General features: G+C 38.8%; 1 protein-coding gene across 4 annotated transcripts in view; it reads right to left on the reverse strand.

The window, feature by feature from the left end:
• Positions 1–17,315: 17,315 nt before the first annotated feature.
• Positions 17,316–18,700, reverse strand: part of FERMT2 (FERM domain containing kindlin 2) — a 90,878-nt gene continuing 89,493 nt past the window's right edge. For all 4 annotated transcript variants that reach the window (XM_059373225.1, XM_059373224.1, XM_059373223.1 and 1 more), the window contains one exon: positions 17,316–18,591. In XM_059373225.1, coding sequence (XP_059229208.1) covers positions 18,418–18,591 — 174 coding nt within the window. In that variant the 3' untranslated portion in view covers positions 17,316–18,417. The remainder of the gene's footprint in view (positions 18,592–18,700) is intronic.

Below are 18,700 nucleotides of genomic sequence, written 5' to 3' on the forward strand. Positions count from 1 at the left end.
AACCCAGACTTTTAAATACAGAGAAGAAACTGGTGGTTACCAGAGGGGAGGTGGGTGGGGGAAATGAATGAAATAGATAGCACGATCAAGATGAGCACTGAGTAATGTGTAGAAGTGTTGTTGTTGTTGTTAGATTTTGTTTTTTTAAGTAAACTCTCCACCCAAAATGGGGCTCAAACTTAAAACCCTATGATCAAGAGTCTGATGCTCCACTGACTGAGCCATCCAGCTGCCCCAATGTGTAAAAGTTTTGGATGATATATTATACATCTGAAACTATTATCACACTGTATATTAGTTATACTTAAAAAACAACAACAGGGGCGCCTGGGTGGCTCAGTGGGTTAAGCCGCTGCCTTTGGCTCAGGTCATGATCTCAGGGTCCTGGGATCGAGTCCCACATCGGGCTCTGCTCCGCGGGGAGCCTGCTTCCTCCTCTCTCTCTCTCTGCCTGCCTCTCTGCCTACTTGTGATCTCTCTCTGTCAAATAAATAAATAAATAAAATCTTTAAAACAACAACAACAACAACAACAACAAAACTAGATCCTGGGAGACTGGGAAGTCCTTATTACTGCATGTCTCAGAGTAAAAATCGAAGAATCAGATCACATTTTATTACTATTATGTATTTTTCAAAAATTGGAACTGTGTTTTAGATTATAAACGATCTTATGTGGTAATCACCTCAAAAGCTTGTTTAATTTTGTGTGTGTGGTAAGCATAAAATTTATCATTTTAACTTAAAAAAATTTTTTTTATTTCAACTTTTTTTGAGTATATAGTTCAGTGCCATGAAAGCACATTCACATTCACCACTATCTATTTCTAGAATTTCACTTTTAATAATTTTTCAAAATTTAATAATTTTTCAAAATGTACGCTATACCAGTTTTTTACCAGCCCTCTGCTAATCAATGGGTGTAGTGACTTTACCTCTACTAGGGGTGACAAGGGCTGGGCCTATGAAGGATTCTGCCAGTCTGATGATACTTGTATGGTTTGAGGAAACCCAGACCTTTTCAAATTTTCTTCTTTAGGTAGCCTACAGATTGAGCTTTCCTCCTAAGGAATATATTCCTTTAGTTTAATGAACCTTTAAAACACTAGTACGCATGGGAGGAATAAAAAACACTAGTCATTTACATGCCAGTGTGAATTCATTTACAACATTACATTCCTTACAGCTGATTAACTGAGAAGAAGGGAATTTTAACTTCAACTTTATTGGAAAATTGAAGAGAAGTAGAGCAAGAGGAGAAAGGAAGAACACTGCTTTAAGGAAAAGGCCACATTCCAACGAGGGCAGGCCTACGTTTGGTGCTACTCTGGACTGCATGAGGCACTGAGCAGAAGAGAAAACTGTGACCCAGAAGGGGAAGTAGGAGAATCTAAAGATAAATTTTTCCTGCTTCACAGCTGTGTCAGGGATAGGCTCTGGAAGTGAGCATGAGTAATCCATAGATGTGAGTGCGTGACCCAGACCCATCTCTTTCATATTCATTTTAAAGCAAAGCAATAGCATATGTTTCTCTAGACTTGGGAGTACTTCTTTTGCTTATTTTCTCACAGTCCTTCTTTTAGGGAAAACATGAGAAGACTACAGTGCTAAAAAACACCTAACAGAGGATTTTCTCTCTGTGGCCCTCACCTCACCTCTACCTCCAACACACACACACACACACCCCTCTCTTTAGGATTTGTCATGATTTTGTAATTATTGTAATTTGAGGTGATTATGCATTAAGTAGCAGATACATTTAAAATGTACGCTTATACCATTGAAGCTGGGATACCTCTGATGAGCACTGGATATTTTTAATAGTTACACTGATACATTTCAAGAATTAGGGTGTTTTTTTAAATTATTAAAGACTGACATTCTGTCCTATAAGCTTCTGTGTCTAGTCAAAATCTCTACAACACAGTAGAAAAAGGAGTTTTAAAACTTGCTTCAGTTATCTCTGAAGCACTTTTTATTCACAAAGAAAAAGATTTGCCTAGATCACAAAGTTTGTATGTCATTGATACCTTAGTAGTCTCATTAATGTGGCCTCAGAAGACTTGACCATTGCTGGATGTTAGTCTGAGAAAAAGTACCACTGAGGTCAAAGCCATCCTTAGTTCTCTGCTAAGACTTTCCCTCTTCTATTACAGAACTACTTCTACCGTCACTTCTTCGTCTTCGTTATAAGAGTTGACTTGTGACACTAGAGTATAAGATACCACATATCACTCTAGCCAATGCTTTTTTCTAACAAGTCACACTTCACTCTGTTTCAGAAGTTAATGAGAGAGGCTGTCTTGTGTTATCATGAGGAAGTGGGGGTTTCCACTTTCAATTATCTTTTAGCCAACATCTACTTTCTTTCTTTTTTTTTTTTTAACTTACATTGTCCAACTCCAGGACCTCAAACTTGTGACTAATTTCCCTTACTCTTTGATAGCCAATATGACCATCCCCTTAACATGCTACTTTTTAAAAAAGTATACAACAAAAAATATGCTTTAACACAGTAGTGGTCATCTTGCTTGATTAGCTTATATAGTTCCTTTATTTACAATTTGAAGAATGCATTTTTCCCTGTTTGGAATTGTTACTATTATTTGAGGTAATCTCTGACTAAAATAATACAATAGCTAATAACTTTTTTAGTAGGGTAGAATGGATTGGAAAACATCTTCAACTTTGGGATAAGATATCTCAGAAACATTTTCCTTTTAATGATTCCAGTTTGGTAGTATGGGAATATGGGTATGTCCAAACTTATGAAATTATATGTATTAAGTATGTGGAGTTTTTTTGGTATAAATTATGTCTAAGCGTAATTGTTTATTTAAAAAAAATAATAACTCTGGGGGCCCCTGGGTGGCACAGTTGGTTAAGTGTCTGACTCTTGGTTTCCTCTCAGGTCATGATCTCAGGGTTGTGAGATTGAGCCCTGTGTCGGGCTCCCCGCTCAGCAGGGAGTCTGCTTAAAACTCTCTGCTTCTTTCTCTGCCCTTCCCACCCTGTGCTCTCTCTCTCTCTCTCAAATAAATAAATAAATTTTTAATAATAGTAATAATAACAACTTTGTTTCTGTCAAATAAACATAGGCTCAGTCTTGCTCCCCCTCTCTGAAAAAAAGATTCTAGTAAATGGAAAGAGATAGCATATTCATGGATTGGAAGACTCAGTATTGTCAAAATGTCAGTGTTCCCCAAGTAGTGTAGAGGCTGAATGCAATCAGTCTTAATTCCAGCAGGCTTTTTAATGTAGAAATTGACAAGATGTTTCTAAACTCTATATAGAAATGCAAAGGATCTAAACTTGCCAAAACAGTTTTTTAAGAAGAATAAAAGTAGAGGATGTAAGTTATCTGACTCAAGATTTACAGTACAAAGTACAATAACCTGAACAGTGTGGTAATGTCAGAAGAGAGAAAAGTGTGGTAGAAGGACAGAAATAGATCCTCACTTATTGGGCAATTGATTTTTGTCAAATGGGCAAGGCAATTCAATGAGGAAACAATAATGTTTTCAACAAATGGTGCATAACTGGAATAACTGGATTACCAATTCAATTTACCATTTAAAAAATGAACTTAGACCAATACCTCACATTATATATATAACTTCATTTAAGATAGAGCCTGGACCTAACTGTAAAAGTTAAAATTTAAAAAAAAACACCAAAGTTTTAGAAAGAGAACATAAGAGAGTACATTCGTGAAGTATGGATAGGCAACTATTTTTTAGATTGGATTCAGAAAGCAATCGCCACAAAAGAAAAATTTACAAATTATATTTCTTCAAAATTAAATGTTTTTTTATCAAAAACACTATTAAGAAAATAAATAAGCAATCAATAGCCTGAAGGTGTGGCAAAATGTATATATAATAAAGGACTTGTATCCTGAATATGTGTGTGTATGTGTGTGTGTATACTATATACATATACATATAAAGAACTGTATAATGTAGTAATAGAAACAATCCACTTTTCACACATGTGGGTGGTTCCATCAGTTAAGCATCCAGGTCTTGACTTCAACCCAGGTCATGATCTCAGGGTCAGGAGATTCAGCCCTATGGCGGCTCTGCACTGGGAGTGGAGCCTGCTTAAGATTCTCTCTTTCCCAAGATATATGCCAAATGACATATCAGATAAAGGGCTACTATCAAAAATCTATAAAGAACTTATCAAACACAACACCCAAAGAACAAATAATCCATTGAGAAATGGACAGAAGACATGAACAGACATTTCTGTAAAGAACACATCCAAATAGCCAACAGACACATGAAAAAGTGCTCAATATCTCTTGGCATCAGGGAAATACAAATCAAAACCACAATGAGATGCCACCTCATACCAGACAGAATGGCTAAAATTAACAAGTCAGGAAACAACAGGTGTTGGCGAGGATGCGGAGAAAGGGGAACCCTCCTACATTGTTGCTGGGAATGCAAGTTGGTGTAGCTACCCAGGACAACAGCATGGAGGTTCCTTAAATAAGTTGAAAATAGAGCTACCCTACGACCCGGCAATCGCACTAATGGGTATTTACCCTAAGGATACAAATGTTATGATCCAAAGGGTCACCTGCATCCCAATGTTTATAGCAGCATTGTCCACAATAGCCGAAGTGTGGACAGAGCCCAGATGTTCATCGACAGATGAATGGATAAAGGGATGTGAGATATAGATGTATACAGATATAGCTATAGATACAGATATAGATATATATGGATATAGATATACACATATATACATAGTGGAATATTACTCAGCCATCAAAAAAATGTTGCCACTTGCAACAACATGGTTGGAACTAGAGGGTATTATGCTAAGCAAAATAATTCCGAGAAAGACAATTATCATATGATCTCACTCCTATGTGGAATTTAAGAGCCAAGACAGAGGATAATAGGGGAAGACAGGAAAAAATAAAACAAGACAAAACCAGAGAGGGAAACAACCCATAAGAAGCTCTTAATCTCAGGAAACAAACAGGATTGCTGGAGTGGAGGGGGTGGGAGGCATAGGGTGGTTGGATGCAGACTTTGGGGAGGGTATGTGCTATGATAAGCACAGTGAATTGTGTAAGACTGATGAATCACAGACCTATACCTGTATCCCTGAAGCAAATAATACATTATATGTTAATTTAAAAAAAGATTCTCTCTCTGCCTTTCCCTCTGACCCTCTGCTCACACGAATGCACATACTCTCTTTAAAAAGAAAAAAATAGGGGCACCTTGGTGGCTCAGTGGGTTAAAGCCTCTGCCTTCGGCTCAGGTCATGATCTCAGGGTCCTGGGATAGAGCCCCGTATCAGGCTGTCTGCTCAGTGGGGAGCCTGCTTCCTGCTCTCTCTCTGCTTGCCTCTCTGCCTACTTGTGATCTGTCTGTCAAATGAATAAATAAAATCTTTAAAAAAAATAAACACACAATCCACTTTTTAAAAGATGGACAGAAACCTTAAACCAATGCTTCACAAAGGAAAATGTATGAATGGTCAGTAAGCACACGAAAAGATGGTCAACATCATTAGTCATCAGAGAAATGCAAATTAAAACCACAGTGAGCTAATGCTATACCCAGTAGAATGGCAAAAATTAAGAAGACTGACAATAGTAAATTCTGGTGAGGCTATAAGAAACTCTAATCCATTACAGTGGGAATATAAAATAGTACATCCACTTTGGAAAAAGGCTTAGCAGTTCTACTGACCTTTTGACTTAGAAATTCCACTCCTAGGAAAAATGAACCACCTATTCACTTGTATGAGAATGCTCATAGTGACTGAATTTATAATATCTCAGAATGGGAACATCCCAAACGTGGATCGATAGAAGATTGGATAGACACATTGTGTTGTATTCATACAAGGAATGAACCAGTGATACATTCAACAACATGGGATAGATCTCAAAAATATGCTGAGCAAAATCTAGACTCCAGAGGACATTTTGTGTGATTCCACTTATAGAAATTCTAGAAGAGGCAAAAATGAGGTGGAAAAAACAAAAAAATGAAAACAGTGTCTGCCCCTGGGGGAGGAATTTGACTGGGGATGGATGGGGTGGCACTTTCTGGGATTTGGAAATGTTCTGAATTATAAGAGAAGTGTAGATTACATGCAGGTATCCATTTGTTAAATGGTACATCTGAGATTTGTGCATTTCCGTGTATGTTTATTTTTACCTCAAGAACAGGCAAAAAAATAATGAGGAGTAGGTTGAGGTAGAGATGATACAGGAATGGCAGGATATTGGTAATTGTTAGAATTATGTGGTGGGTACATGGATGTTCTATCTCATTTACTTTTATCTATGTCTAAATTCTTTATAATAAAACTTTTAAAAAGTGTTATGAAATATAAGACGTTAACTGGATGGATGGATAATGGATTGTCCTTGTTGCTGTACTTTCCTTGGGTATTCAGTTGTCCATATTAATGGTGTAGAACTTTAAGATCATGAACTTTGGAACCACTGATTAGCTGCATGGATTTAAGAAAATTCCTGGGTTTCCCCATAGTCCAGCTAGCTCCCTTTGTGAGGCTTCAGTGAGATGAAATACACATAAAGGGCTTTGCCAAGTTCTTGCTCAATAAATGTTGGTTATTACCACTAGTGGAGGGAAAATGTGGCCGAGCTCATGTTAAAAAAATGTACTCTTATTTAGTTTGTTTTCTGTTTAATTTGAGTGGGACTGTGCCCACTGTTTAGGGAGTGGACAGGGAAGGTAGCCTAAGAAGAAATCACACAAGGGTGCCTGCCCTCGTAGCAAACCCTTCCGCTTCAAGTTTAACTTGACAATCAACACCTAAACACTGTCTCCCTGAGACCATCTTCAAATCCCTAACATAAAACATGGAAAATAATAACACAGACAATCCTAAATTTTTTTTTCTTGTTTGTTTGTTTGTTTTTTGAATTTGTGCTTATTGTTTTCTTTTAGGGGCACCTGTCTCTGGGATGTTTTGCTTAGACTAGTATTTAAATTGGCTCTGTTTTCTAACTTCAAAACAGCTAGTGGTAGGGAAAGAAAGCTAAGATTTTTTGGATCTAAAAATAGCAAAATAAATAATCCCCAGCTGGCTAATAAAAAAGCAAGCATGTAACTATGCTCAATCTCAGGCCTGGAGTACACATCCTTGACTTTCTTCCCTTCAGGACTGTCCCCTCCATGTTTTCACATTGTTAAAGGCTAATCCTTTTCTTTGTGGCTGCAACTCTCTCCCTCATTTACTCGGAATGCATCAGAGGCACTGGGAGGTAAGGATAAGCATTGCCCTCCTAGTTCCAGGGCTGGGAGACACTTGGGAAATAATAAGTAGCTTGTGGGGACACAGAGGGCTGCCTGGAAAGGCCTCTCCAAGACGTCTTGAGCACAGGCCCTGGTGGATGAGAAGGGCCCAACTGGTCCATTTTTCTTGCTTTACAGAGTGTTGGTTATAGTGTTAGGTTTTTGGTGTCACTTTTCTTTAGAGAGCCTAAATGGAATTTGCCAGAAAGGGCTGGCTTTGAAGACTTAATTGTGGCGATCATGTTTCCAAATCCCTTACAGAGATCTCTCTGAGTACCACAATATATTTTGTTTCAGAAAAGCAGATAGAGGCACATCTGCTCAGGGTCAAAGTTCTCCACACACCCTCTACTGCGTTGCCGAGATTCCCACGCTTCAGCAGCCTTGCTGGATGGGGTGATTTCTCTCCTTCCCTTCAGACCTCCCCTGAGGACATGCTCACGTGCTCATGTCTGTTTCTGGCCCTTTCCCTCTTCTCCTGAAATGTAAGGAGCATCTTTTAAAATGGACATTGGCCTTCCCATGGGTCTTCTGTGACTTCTCGTTTTTGGAAGCTTCAGTGTGTTTTATTCCTTTATCTTGTATTTCTGTAAAACTTTTTTGTTGCTTTCTCATCTTTGTTCCTCCACTCTTCTTGATAATACTAGAATTTATGCTAATGAAAGTGATAGCTGATGCTTCACATGTGCATATTATTTTCTGGTTTCTTTAGGGTGATTTTCCGTGGTTTGTCTCCCTCACATTCTGGCTTCCCCATCTGTACTTCTGAAACAGTTGGCTTAATTTTGCTTCACTTGAGTAACTCAAACACATACTCAATTACTTCACAGGATCTGTCTTGAGTATTTCCATGAGTTTCTTTTTGAAGAAAAAAAAAATCTTTTAGGGATAAAATACTTAGGGATTAAATACTCAAACATGGTTAGGGAGTAAGTGTTTTCAAAAATATTTTTTGAGCTCCTGCTGTTTCCTCATGTTAAGATTGGGATTTTCTCACTGACCTGGATCCTTGTTTTCAACCCTCCTGCCTTCCTGCCCTTCCCCTGCACTTTTCTCCACGTCCTTCAAAGGCCTGCTGCTGGGATACCCCTAGTCAGGCAGTTCGGTGGGGTTGCTCTGACCCCCAGTGCTCTGTGACTCATGAGCACTTATCACCTCCATCAGCCCCTTGGCAGTTAGTCATAAATGGCTGCGCGCATGTACCAAACTTCTTGCGCACTTGGGCTGCCTGACGTGGTTATGACTCTTCTCGTCTCTGGACCCTGATTCAGTGCTCAGAATATTAGATTTATTAAAAAGATAATAGCTCCTTGCCTCTACTGCTCCATCTTCAGCTTCAGCAACCTACTTTGGTTTTAATCTCTCCAGACATGTTTCTTCCCTTTCTCAAAACAATTGTCAACCATGCAGCTTTACCTGCCTCACTGAGGAATACATCTGAATGAGTAGATGTCCTAGAACAAAATGAGCTGACCAGCCTCCAGTGATCTGTGACCTTGTACTTGGAGACAGAACTCAATTAATTTTGGGCCTAACAGTTATCATACACATCTCCCCTCCCCCACCCACTTTAAAAAATAGTTGCCTGACAGATTGCAAAAGATTATACCCTGGGCTTTTATGGAACACAACTTCTTAGTGTAATTTCTTTCTTTTTTCTTTTCTTTTCTTTTTAAGTTTTTATTTAATTATTTGAGATAGAGAGGGAGAGGGAGAAGCAGACTCCCCGTTGAGCAGAGAGCCCCACACTGGGCTCAATCCTGGGACCCTGCGATCATGGCCTGAGCCGAAGGCAGAGGCTCAACCAATTGAGCCACCCAGGCACCCTCTTACTGTAATTTCCTAGAATATAAATCAAGGGCAAGGTTTATATTCAAATCTCATAGGTTTAGAAGTCATTTTTGTTTAGAGATCAACATGGTTTGATCTCAGGCGGTTTTTGGAACTAGAGGAAACATTGTTAATTCATGTTGTTTGCCTTAAAAAAAAAAAAAAAAGCAAACAAAACTAGAACGTCTGCATTCCACAGATTTGCCTTAACCAGTGATGATTAAAGAAAACATCTGTCCACTTCCCTTTTTAGAGCTCTTCATAGCAGGAATTCTGGGTATGTGAAGAGGCAAGTTGACGGTATAAACCTCTCTCTAGGGCAGCAGGATCTAGACGGGGTGTCACAAGGAACTTAGTTCCAGCTTCCCGCTAAGACTAAGTAGAAGGTATTTACTCTTCATTATGTGGTTGCTTTCAACAAAAGTTATGAGAAAGCAAAAAGAAGTTTCTAAACTACTGCCAGATGGCAAATACTTGGAGCGATGAAAGGCGGCTAAAAACCCAATCAAAAAAGATAACACATTTAGGACAAGACAGGCCTCTTTTGAGAATACCTGAAACTGAAGCATGGTTTCCAAGGGTTGGAAACCGAAGCATTTGTAAAACTTCAAAAAACTTTGAAGACATAGGCTGTTTTTACAAAATTATTTCTTGAGTTGGAGATTCAGAAATAAAACTCAAACCTGAGTGGCAAAGATGACCTGAAAACAGTCTCCAATTTTCTGCCTATTCTGAGCTCTCATTAGCTAAGTTTCTTTCCTGTTGAGGCTGTTTGTGAAGAGCTAACTTCCTTTTTGCCATCTTTGGTACAGATCAACTGGTACTGCCCACCCCCCACCCCTCCAACAAGCAGTGGCTTTTTAAAGTGTCCCCTTGTAGGAAAACATATTTACAGGTGTCACTTTGTCCATGATACGGTGTCTTTTCCATTCTCACTGAAGCTGCCCTGAATTAGCCTTACTGATTTTTTCAAAAAAAGCCTTCTAATAGTTTCACCTGCCTGTAATCATTCCCTACGTGGGTACTTTCTATATGAACTAGGGACATTTTCAAAACAAACAAATCAAAATAGGCTCCAGGCATTTTTGAGATTGTTCTGCTACATAGCAGTGGGTTTTTTTGTTTGTTTTTAAAAAGATTTTATTTTTATTTATTTGACAGAGATTATAAGTAAGCAGAGAGGCAGGCAGAGAGAGGAAAGCAGGCTTCCCGCTGAGCAGAAAGCCCAATGCAGGGCTTGATCCTGGGACCCTGGGATCATGACCTGAGCCAAAGGCAGAGGCTTAACCCACTGAGCCACCCAGGCATCCCCATAACAGTGGTTTTTATTGGCGTTGCCCCATCCTGCTGATTTCATGCTCATACATTTATGAGGCATTTTCAAATCGAAAGACTAATTTCTTGAGAATTACATCTTATTCAGAATTCATCTCTCATAAAATTCTCTCTCTCATAATTCCTAGCCTCTGTAGAAGGTGCATTCTCAAGTATAGGAATGCCTTTTATACTAATCCAGGCAGCAAAAGAAAGTATCAAGTAAGTTCCCTGGCTCCTCTGCTATGACTGGGATGGTTTAATAAGATTTGGGTTGACATCTTCACAATTGCTTGAGTAACAATGCTGTCATTTGTATACTGACCGGAGCCTTGAGCTTAAAGTTGATTTTCTGGTTGAGCTGATGGATCTGTTCTTCCCTTCTTATCCAGTCCCTCCTACTAACCATGCACATTTACAGAATAATGGTGTGGCCTGTGAGCATGAAACAGAGCAGAGCCAGCTTGACCGCAAGGGGACTGAACCCCTGACCCTGGGCTCATTAGCTCCATTCTGAAACTAGGGCAGCCAAACAGTTAGCCAATTAGTGATTCACTGGACAGTGGGGACCAGACTCATGTGTTGATCTAGTCCAGACCTAAGAAAGTATGTCAGAGGCAGAGCGGCAGCTGTCAAGAGCAGACCCCCATACCCCTTAGGCCACAGTGATTCTTAGCATCACACTGTTTCACACTGAACTTTAGAATCACCAACAAACTATCTTTTACAAATGCAGCTTTTACTCTCCAATAGAAGAGGAAAATATTTGCCACTTCCTTTTTTTTTTAGCGTTTCAGAAATCTTGTACGTTTTTTTCAACTTTAATCAAACTCTGTTCCACAGCTACATTTTTGGTTCAGCATTGGGTTGAGATCCATCCATGCTGTTTGTGTTGGAATTTATTCACTGCTATTTTGATTCCATTTGATGACTGTATTATAATTCAACCTACTCTGATGGACATTTGATTATTTCATTTTTTGTTATTATAAGTAGTTCTGCTAGGCATATTCTTGTGCATGTCTCCTGGTATGCACATACAAGAGTTTCTGCAGGGTATATATATACCTAGGAGTGGAACTTCAGGGTCGTAGGAGAGATCTCTAATTTTACCAGCTGATGTCAAAGTATTTCTTAAGTGCTCAGTTCCAGTTTGTACTCACACCAACAGTAAGTATCCTGGTAGTTGGTTCCACGTCCTAGTCAATACCAACTCTTGTCAGACTTCAAAACTTGTACTAATATGGTATGTGTGAAACTTCATTTTAATCTTATTTAAAATTTGTGTTTTTTCCCCATTTTCTAGAATACTTATGAAATCGAACAGCTTTTGTAGATTGATTGGCCATTCAGTTTTCCTCTTTCAAGGAGTACCCATTCCAGTGTTTCGTCTATTTTTCTTTTGGCTTGATCACTGAGCAGGTGTGCATATTTCTATTCTAGATGCTGATCCTCTGTCCATTATGTGTTGCAAATATCTTCTCCCAATTTGGCTTGCCTTTTTATGCTTTATAATATCTCTATAGTTCTCATTCTAATGTAATTAATTTGTACTTCTTGTGCCTTATTAATAACACAAAATCTTTCCTCAGTGTTACATAAATATGCTTTCTTCTGTTTTAGTTTTTCTTTTCACATTTAAGTCTGAATTTTGTGTGGAATTGATTTGGACTACTACACATATGTATGAAGCAGTGGTCCATATTCCTTTGTTTCACAAAGATAAACACCAGCATCATTCATTGGGAAGTTACCCTGTTTCGTGCTGATCTGCAAAGCTGGCTTTCAGAAATCGAGTTTCCATACGTGTGCATGTCTGTTTCTGCAGTCTCTGTTTGAACTCTGGTTACCCTACCCCGGTGCCAACGCTACACTTTGAGTATAGTGCGATATGACTTCTTGCCATCTGGTGAGGTTCGTCCCCTCACCTTTTGGTCTTTAGGAGTGTTTTGGCTATACTTGGCCCTTTGTTCTCCTGAAATAGAAGAAATGTGTTTTCCAAATGTTCCTTCAAAGAGTTAACTGAATTTATAATTAAGCAAGGAAGTTAGAAACAAAGTTTAGGTATTCTGATCACTAAACCTGAGAGTAAATATGTTTACCTAAATTTTATTTGGTCATAAAAACTAAATTCACAAAATTTAGATGAAAATTGAGATGAGAATTTATGCTCATAAAAAGTGTTTTCTTTATTGTGCTGTATCCACAAACCATATTAATACAGGTATGTTAAACTTGTTAGTTGGTTGTGCTGTTTTTATCACAAATTTAATTAACATTGGACTTGGACCACTTCCCTGAGCAGTAATACAGATAATGCCTGGACAGTGAAGCCACATGAGATTCTAATTAGATTTCATGAAAAAAAGGGTCTCAAATTATTTTAAGTGCTTATAATTTTTAGTAATATGCTGGCCCATGCACAAATATTGAAAGAGAAACTCAACTAGAAATGTATGTGTGCTGGTAACTGTTTACTAAGGCAACAGAGAATTTTAATGTACACATTCAGCCTGGGAAAATCTGTATTGTTTATTAAATAAAGCAGAGAAGGCAAGAGAGGAATCCGCACAGTGGGAAATAAGGTCACCAGATAAGGCTTTTTTTTGCTACCCTGTTTCCTGTTCTGGGTGGCTCTGCAATCCACTCTGAGAATTTCATTCCTTTTACCCAGATCGAAAATTTCCCATTTCCTGTCACTCTCTACCACCTCCCCCATTCTTGAGCTGCCAAACCAAAGCAATTCAAACAGATAAAGACACAGTTAATTTGTTGAAGAGCACAGAGCTCTCAGTAAACAACTTCTTCCTGGATAATTGTGTGAGATGACTGGACCCTTATCAGCAGATTGACCAACTTATCATCCACGTCTACTGGCTCTGCCCTTGAGTAACGCCGCAGCTCCTCCTTGCCTTTTCGTAACTGCAGAGCTACAGAAAGAGGGAATGACCTCAGTAGCTGCAAAAACAGTGTTTTTGGCGGGGGGGGGGGGGGGTGCCAGGATTTTTTTGAATCAGTCTACAATTTTGGAATAAAGCAGCACACCACCGATGGCAGCTGCGTAGGATTATGCGTGCAGGAAAGTATCAGTATCAGTGACGGTTCTGGCCCAAAGGGTTGAATTCCAAAAGCCCTGTTCTCTTATGAATTATCAAGGTGGTGAAGATGTTGCCTTGTTCTAAGTGATTAGTCTAAAACCAGCAGCAGAGCTTGTCAAACTTATGGGGGTAGAAAGAGTTATGAAAGGAATATGATAGGAATGTGTCTTAGAGGATCAAAACAAAGTTTCACATTAAAAAACCCTAACATTTCATTGAGAAACTACTATATTTATTCAATGTAAGTGGAGGGTTGGGCCCTTTAAACCATGTCCTTTAACAGTGTGGCATTTTTTGCAGATGAATTAAGGTCAGAAACCCAGGTTGGTCTGATCCCACCACATCGCTGTTTTTTTTTTGTAGTGTGGTTGACACACAATGTTCGTTTCACGTGTGCAACATAGTGATTTGGCAGGTCTATACATTATGCCATGCTCCCCACAGGTGCAGCTGCCATCTTCACCATACAGCACGGTTCCAGCATCATTGACTGTTCCCTGTGCTGCACTCTATCCCTGTGATTCATCCCATAATGGGAAGCCTATACCTCCCCCCCCCAACACCTTCATCCATTTTGCCCATCTCACCACCCTCCTCCCCTCTGGCAACCATCAGTTTGTTCTCTGTGTTTATGGGTCTGTTTCTGCTTGTTTATTCATTTCCTTCGGTTTTTAGGTTCCACTTGTAAGTGAAATTGTATGGTATTTGTCTTTCTCAGTCTGTTCGCATAATATTCTCTAGGTTCATCCGTGCTGTTGCAAATGGCAAGGTGTCATCCTTTTTTATGGCTCAGTGATACTCCACTGTGTGTGTGTGTAGGTGTGTATACACATCTTCTTTCTCCATTTACTTATCGATGGATACTTGGGTTGTTTCCAGATCTTGTCTGTTGTAAATAATGCTGCAACAATTACAGGGTGCATATATCTTTTAGAATTAATGTTTTTGTTTTCTTTGGGTAAATACCCAGTAGTGAATTTACTGGACCATACAGGATTTCTATTATTCAATTTTTGAGGACGCTCCAGTTAGCTTTGCCACCAATAGTGTATGAGAGGATTCCTTTTTCTCCAAATCCTCACCAACACTTGTTTCCTTGTCTTTTTGAGTCTAGCCATTCAGAGAGGTGTGAGATACTATTTCGTTGTGGTTTTGATTTGCAAAGACTTTTAACTTAAAAAAGGAACAAAAACTATGGTATACAGAATGCAAAAAGTACAATCTGTCACACTTGTTTTTTGGCTTGTGTAAGAGCAGAGGGTCAAGAACTGCAAGTGGCTTTTCTTCTATAAAGTTTGTATCTCTAGGGGATAGATGTGTTAACTATATATATGTGTTAACTATATATAGATATGTATATATTCTGAAAGGTAGAAATCCTTTCAGAATATATACATATATCAAATTACCATGATGTATGCTTTATTTCTTTTGAGATCATTTACTTGAGAAAAAGTGAGCGACCACAAGCAGAAGGGGTAGAGGGAGGAGAGAGAATCTCAAGGAGACTGTGCTAGGTGTGAAGTCTGACGTAGGGCTTGATCTCACAACCCTGAGATTACAAACTGAGCCGAAACCAAGAGTTAGATATTTAACTGTCTATGCCACCCAGGCGCCCTACACTTTAAATATCTTACAACTTTGTCAGCTATACCTTGGTAAAGCTGAAAAAGAAAATAAGTTCATGTCTTTAGGTCCCTGACCTTTGAAGTTCAAGGTTTTGTAAAAAATAATTTGTACCAAGTTAAAATTACTGATTAACTACATCAGCAGGTCGCTAACTTGCTGATATGAGAAACAGAGTTGGAAGAGAGCTTGGTTGATCTCCTGTGCCCAGTGCCTTCATGTTCACATGAAACTGAGTCACAAAACAGAAACCTGAAAATGGTTCTCTGGAGGCTTGGGCCAGTCCTTCTCATGGACTGATATTGTCTCTGTAGAGAGACCACTACCAATGGACTTCCTCAAGATTTGTGAAGGGTTTGTTTTTAACACTACTGAGTAGGGAGAAGGAAATCTGGGTTCAACTTCCGAGCTCTGCCTTGGCTATTTTATAGCTTTTAATTTTATAGATATAGATATAGATATAAATATATTAATTATAGCTTTGTTTAGTTTGAACAGGTCACTTGGTCTGAGTCTAAAAAATGAGGATGGATTGATTGTATGAATCTTTAGAAGAGGTCACGTATATGAAAGCACCCAGCACACCTCTCAGTGCATAGCTGGTGTGCAAAAACCATGTCTGTTTCCTCCCTATTAAACTATGCTTTGATTGTAAAAATTCTAATTTGTAATTAATTCCTTGATTTCTAAAATAGCCATGTTCAATGAACAAATATGTGTTAAGTGATCCCAGGTAGAGACCATGAGGCTCAGATCTTGTCCTCAAGGGAATAATAAATTATTTCAGACAATAACCGTTAAGGATGATTGTTCTTAAGTTCCCAAAAGACTAAATTTAGTAGCTGTTCACTGGAATAGAAATTTGGGGGCTATGAGGAAGCTTGGAAGTATTCATAAAAGAAAGAACCCTTGAGCTCTTTGTAAAATTTCTAAAACGCCAGAAAGCTGGGATTTGGGACAGGTGGGAGATTGGAAGAAAGTCTACAGAATATCATGGTGGTAGGCGAGGTGCAAACCGCATCTGGAGAATGTGGACCGCCCAGTTTGAGAAGTAAGGAGAATGCAGGCTGGCATCCGGACCAGAGAAGACCTCTTAGCTCCTGCCTGGGGACTTTGGCTGTTCTGTTGTAGTCAACCAGGGTCACCAGAGCGGACATAAAGCCAGTGATATGCTGGGGCTGAATTAATTACCAAAATCGCCAGTACAGCAAGTGGGGCAAAACACCAAGAAATCAGCAGAGTGGTTATGAGACTCTACAGGACTTGAGTATGCCTTCATCTAAATATATTTTAGAGCTGAGGTGCCTGGATGGATCAGTTGGTTAGGTGTCTGCCCTTGGCTCAGTTCATGATCTGGGGATCCTGGAATGGAACCCCACATTGGGCTCCCTGCTCAGCAGAGTCTGCTTCTCCTTCTGCTCCTTCCCCCACTCATGCTCTCTCTCAAATACATAAAATCTTAAACATAAATAAATATGTTTTCGGGCTCTGTGTAAGTGGGTAACCTGTATTTAAAGTGAGGAAAGGGAATATATTGTTTAGTTTTTATTTATTTATTAGTGGGAAGAAGCCCTTATATTTTGGAGTGAGGTTTGTTAGGACTTGACCTTAGAGTACAAAGATAAGCCATGGAGAATGTGATCTGCTTTGTGTTCAGAGGCTGTGGCATCATGGCAGGCACAGGACAAGAACCTGAATTCAGGTATCAGTGACAGCAATGACAAAAGTTTGCCTGAGGGAAAAATCAAGAAGACCTGGCTTGATTAAATGCCAGAGCTAAAGGGGGAAATGTCCAGGACTGAAGTTTGGCAACAGAATGAGGATGTAATAGTACTAACAGGGAGTAAATTCATACATGTGAGTTGTGTCTTTTTAGACCAGGAGTCAGTTTGCAGTTTTAAACAAATTCGGTCCAAGGCAATAGTGTCTGTTCAATGTCCTATTTCTGCTTATATTTCTAATATTTAAATATGAAAAGTGAGGGGGAGGGTGGAAAAATCGATCCTAGAGATTAAGTGTCACTCTCTGGTGATACTCTGGAATACCAGCAAGCTGTCCTTCCAACAAAAGGTACAGGCAAAATGTATCCAAAAGGCCAAAGTTCATCAGTTAATTCTATGTAAACAGTAAAGACAAGAAGTACAAAAAGAAACTTAAATAAAAGATTTTGCTTTTATTTAAAATAAAATGCATTTATACAGTCTTTAAACCATGGATTATTGGACAATACTGGTAATCCACCCCTCCTGGCACCCTTTTGGGTTGTGTGAGCTAGGAATTTTCTGACTAGCACCAATGGGGACTGTAATAGCGCGGCGGACGAGAACATGGCCAGTCCAGGCATCAGAGTTAAGGACACTGTGGCAAATCATGACTATAACGAAGTCATTCTTAATTTAGCAGGTATGAAAACTGCACATTATACTTTTAAAAGCATTTAATTAATGCAAAGATGCTACATCTAAGCCATTTGCTAGTTGTGAGTTTTTTAAAAAAACTGTACAATTTTATAAAATTTGTGTTTGTACATTAGTTACACAAAATGCATACTTCATAGACCTTTACTTCATATTGTAATGCAAAAGTTGCATATTTTAGGCAGACGTGAATATGCTGGTGAATACAGGTGTTGTAATACAATAGGGTGTAAAAATAAAATCACAAGACATTATACATACATGCTTATTCAAGGACAAAAATGAACCAAGCCTAACGCACTGATAGCATTTTCCTTCAAAGTCGAACAATGACATCATTATTAAGTATCAGGCATCTTTTGTAGGCCTGATTTATTTGGGGATGAGTGGGAGATGGAGCATCAAAGGCTACCAGAAGTTGGTATTTTTAAAACACAAGATCAAATTAAACATACATTAAAACACATGCATTAAACATGATAAATAGACTTCATGTAGTTTAAGCCCTGGATAGCTTTAAAGTATATGGCTTGAGTTTCTTGGTTTGGCTAGCTTAAATTAAATCAGTGATGTTTTATTCCTGACTTGTCCACTACTTTAGTTTTCAATTCCTGGCCCTAAGGAATGTGTGCCACATTCAAGTCCACATATTGTATCATGATAGCAGATTAATAGTCGTGCTTGTTAGTGCACTTATTAACTGGTCTGGTAAGGCAAAAAAGTTTTCATGATAAAATGATAAATTTCAAGCTTACTTTATTAAGCAGCATATAACAACAGCTTTCAAAGTTAAATATTGTTACGGCCATGGAGTTTCATTACACAGTAGCTCTATTCACACCCAACCACTAGTGAGTTTGTAGAACATCTCTTCATCTAAACTCTCATTTTGGTCTTTTGCACGTGTTGAGAGAAATATGTAGCCACCGATGAATTCATGAACCACTTTGCAATCTACTTCAGTACAAATGAAGGACAATCGTACTTCATCTGCAAACTCTACCGTGACCTGGAAACAAAGACCAAGAACTGTCAGTCCCAGGAAAACTCTATATGGTTGGGTACAAGCGAAGCTAATGTGCTATTAATGTGCTATTAATGTCTGCCCTCTCACAAAG

The sequence above is a fragment of the Mustela nigripes genome, chromosome 13 (genome assembly GCF_022355385.1).
Source record: "Mustela nigripes isolate SB6536 chromosome 13, MUSNIG.SB6536, whole genome shotgun sequence".
NCBI lineage: Eukaryota > Metazoa > Chordata > Mammalia > Carnivora > Mustelidae > Mustela > Mustela nigripes.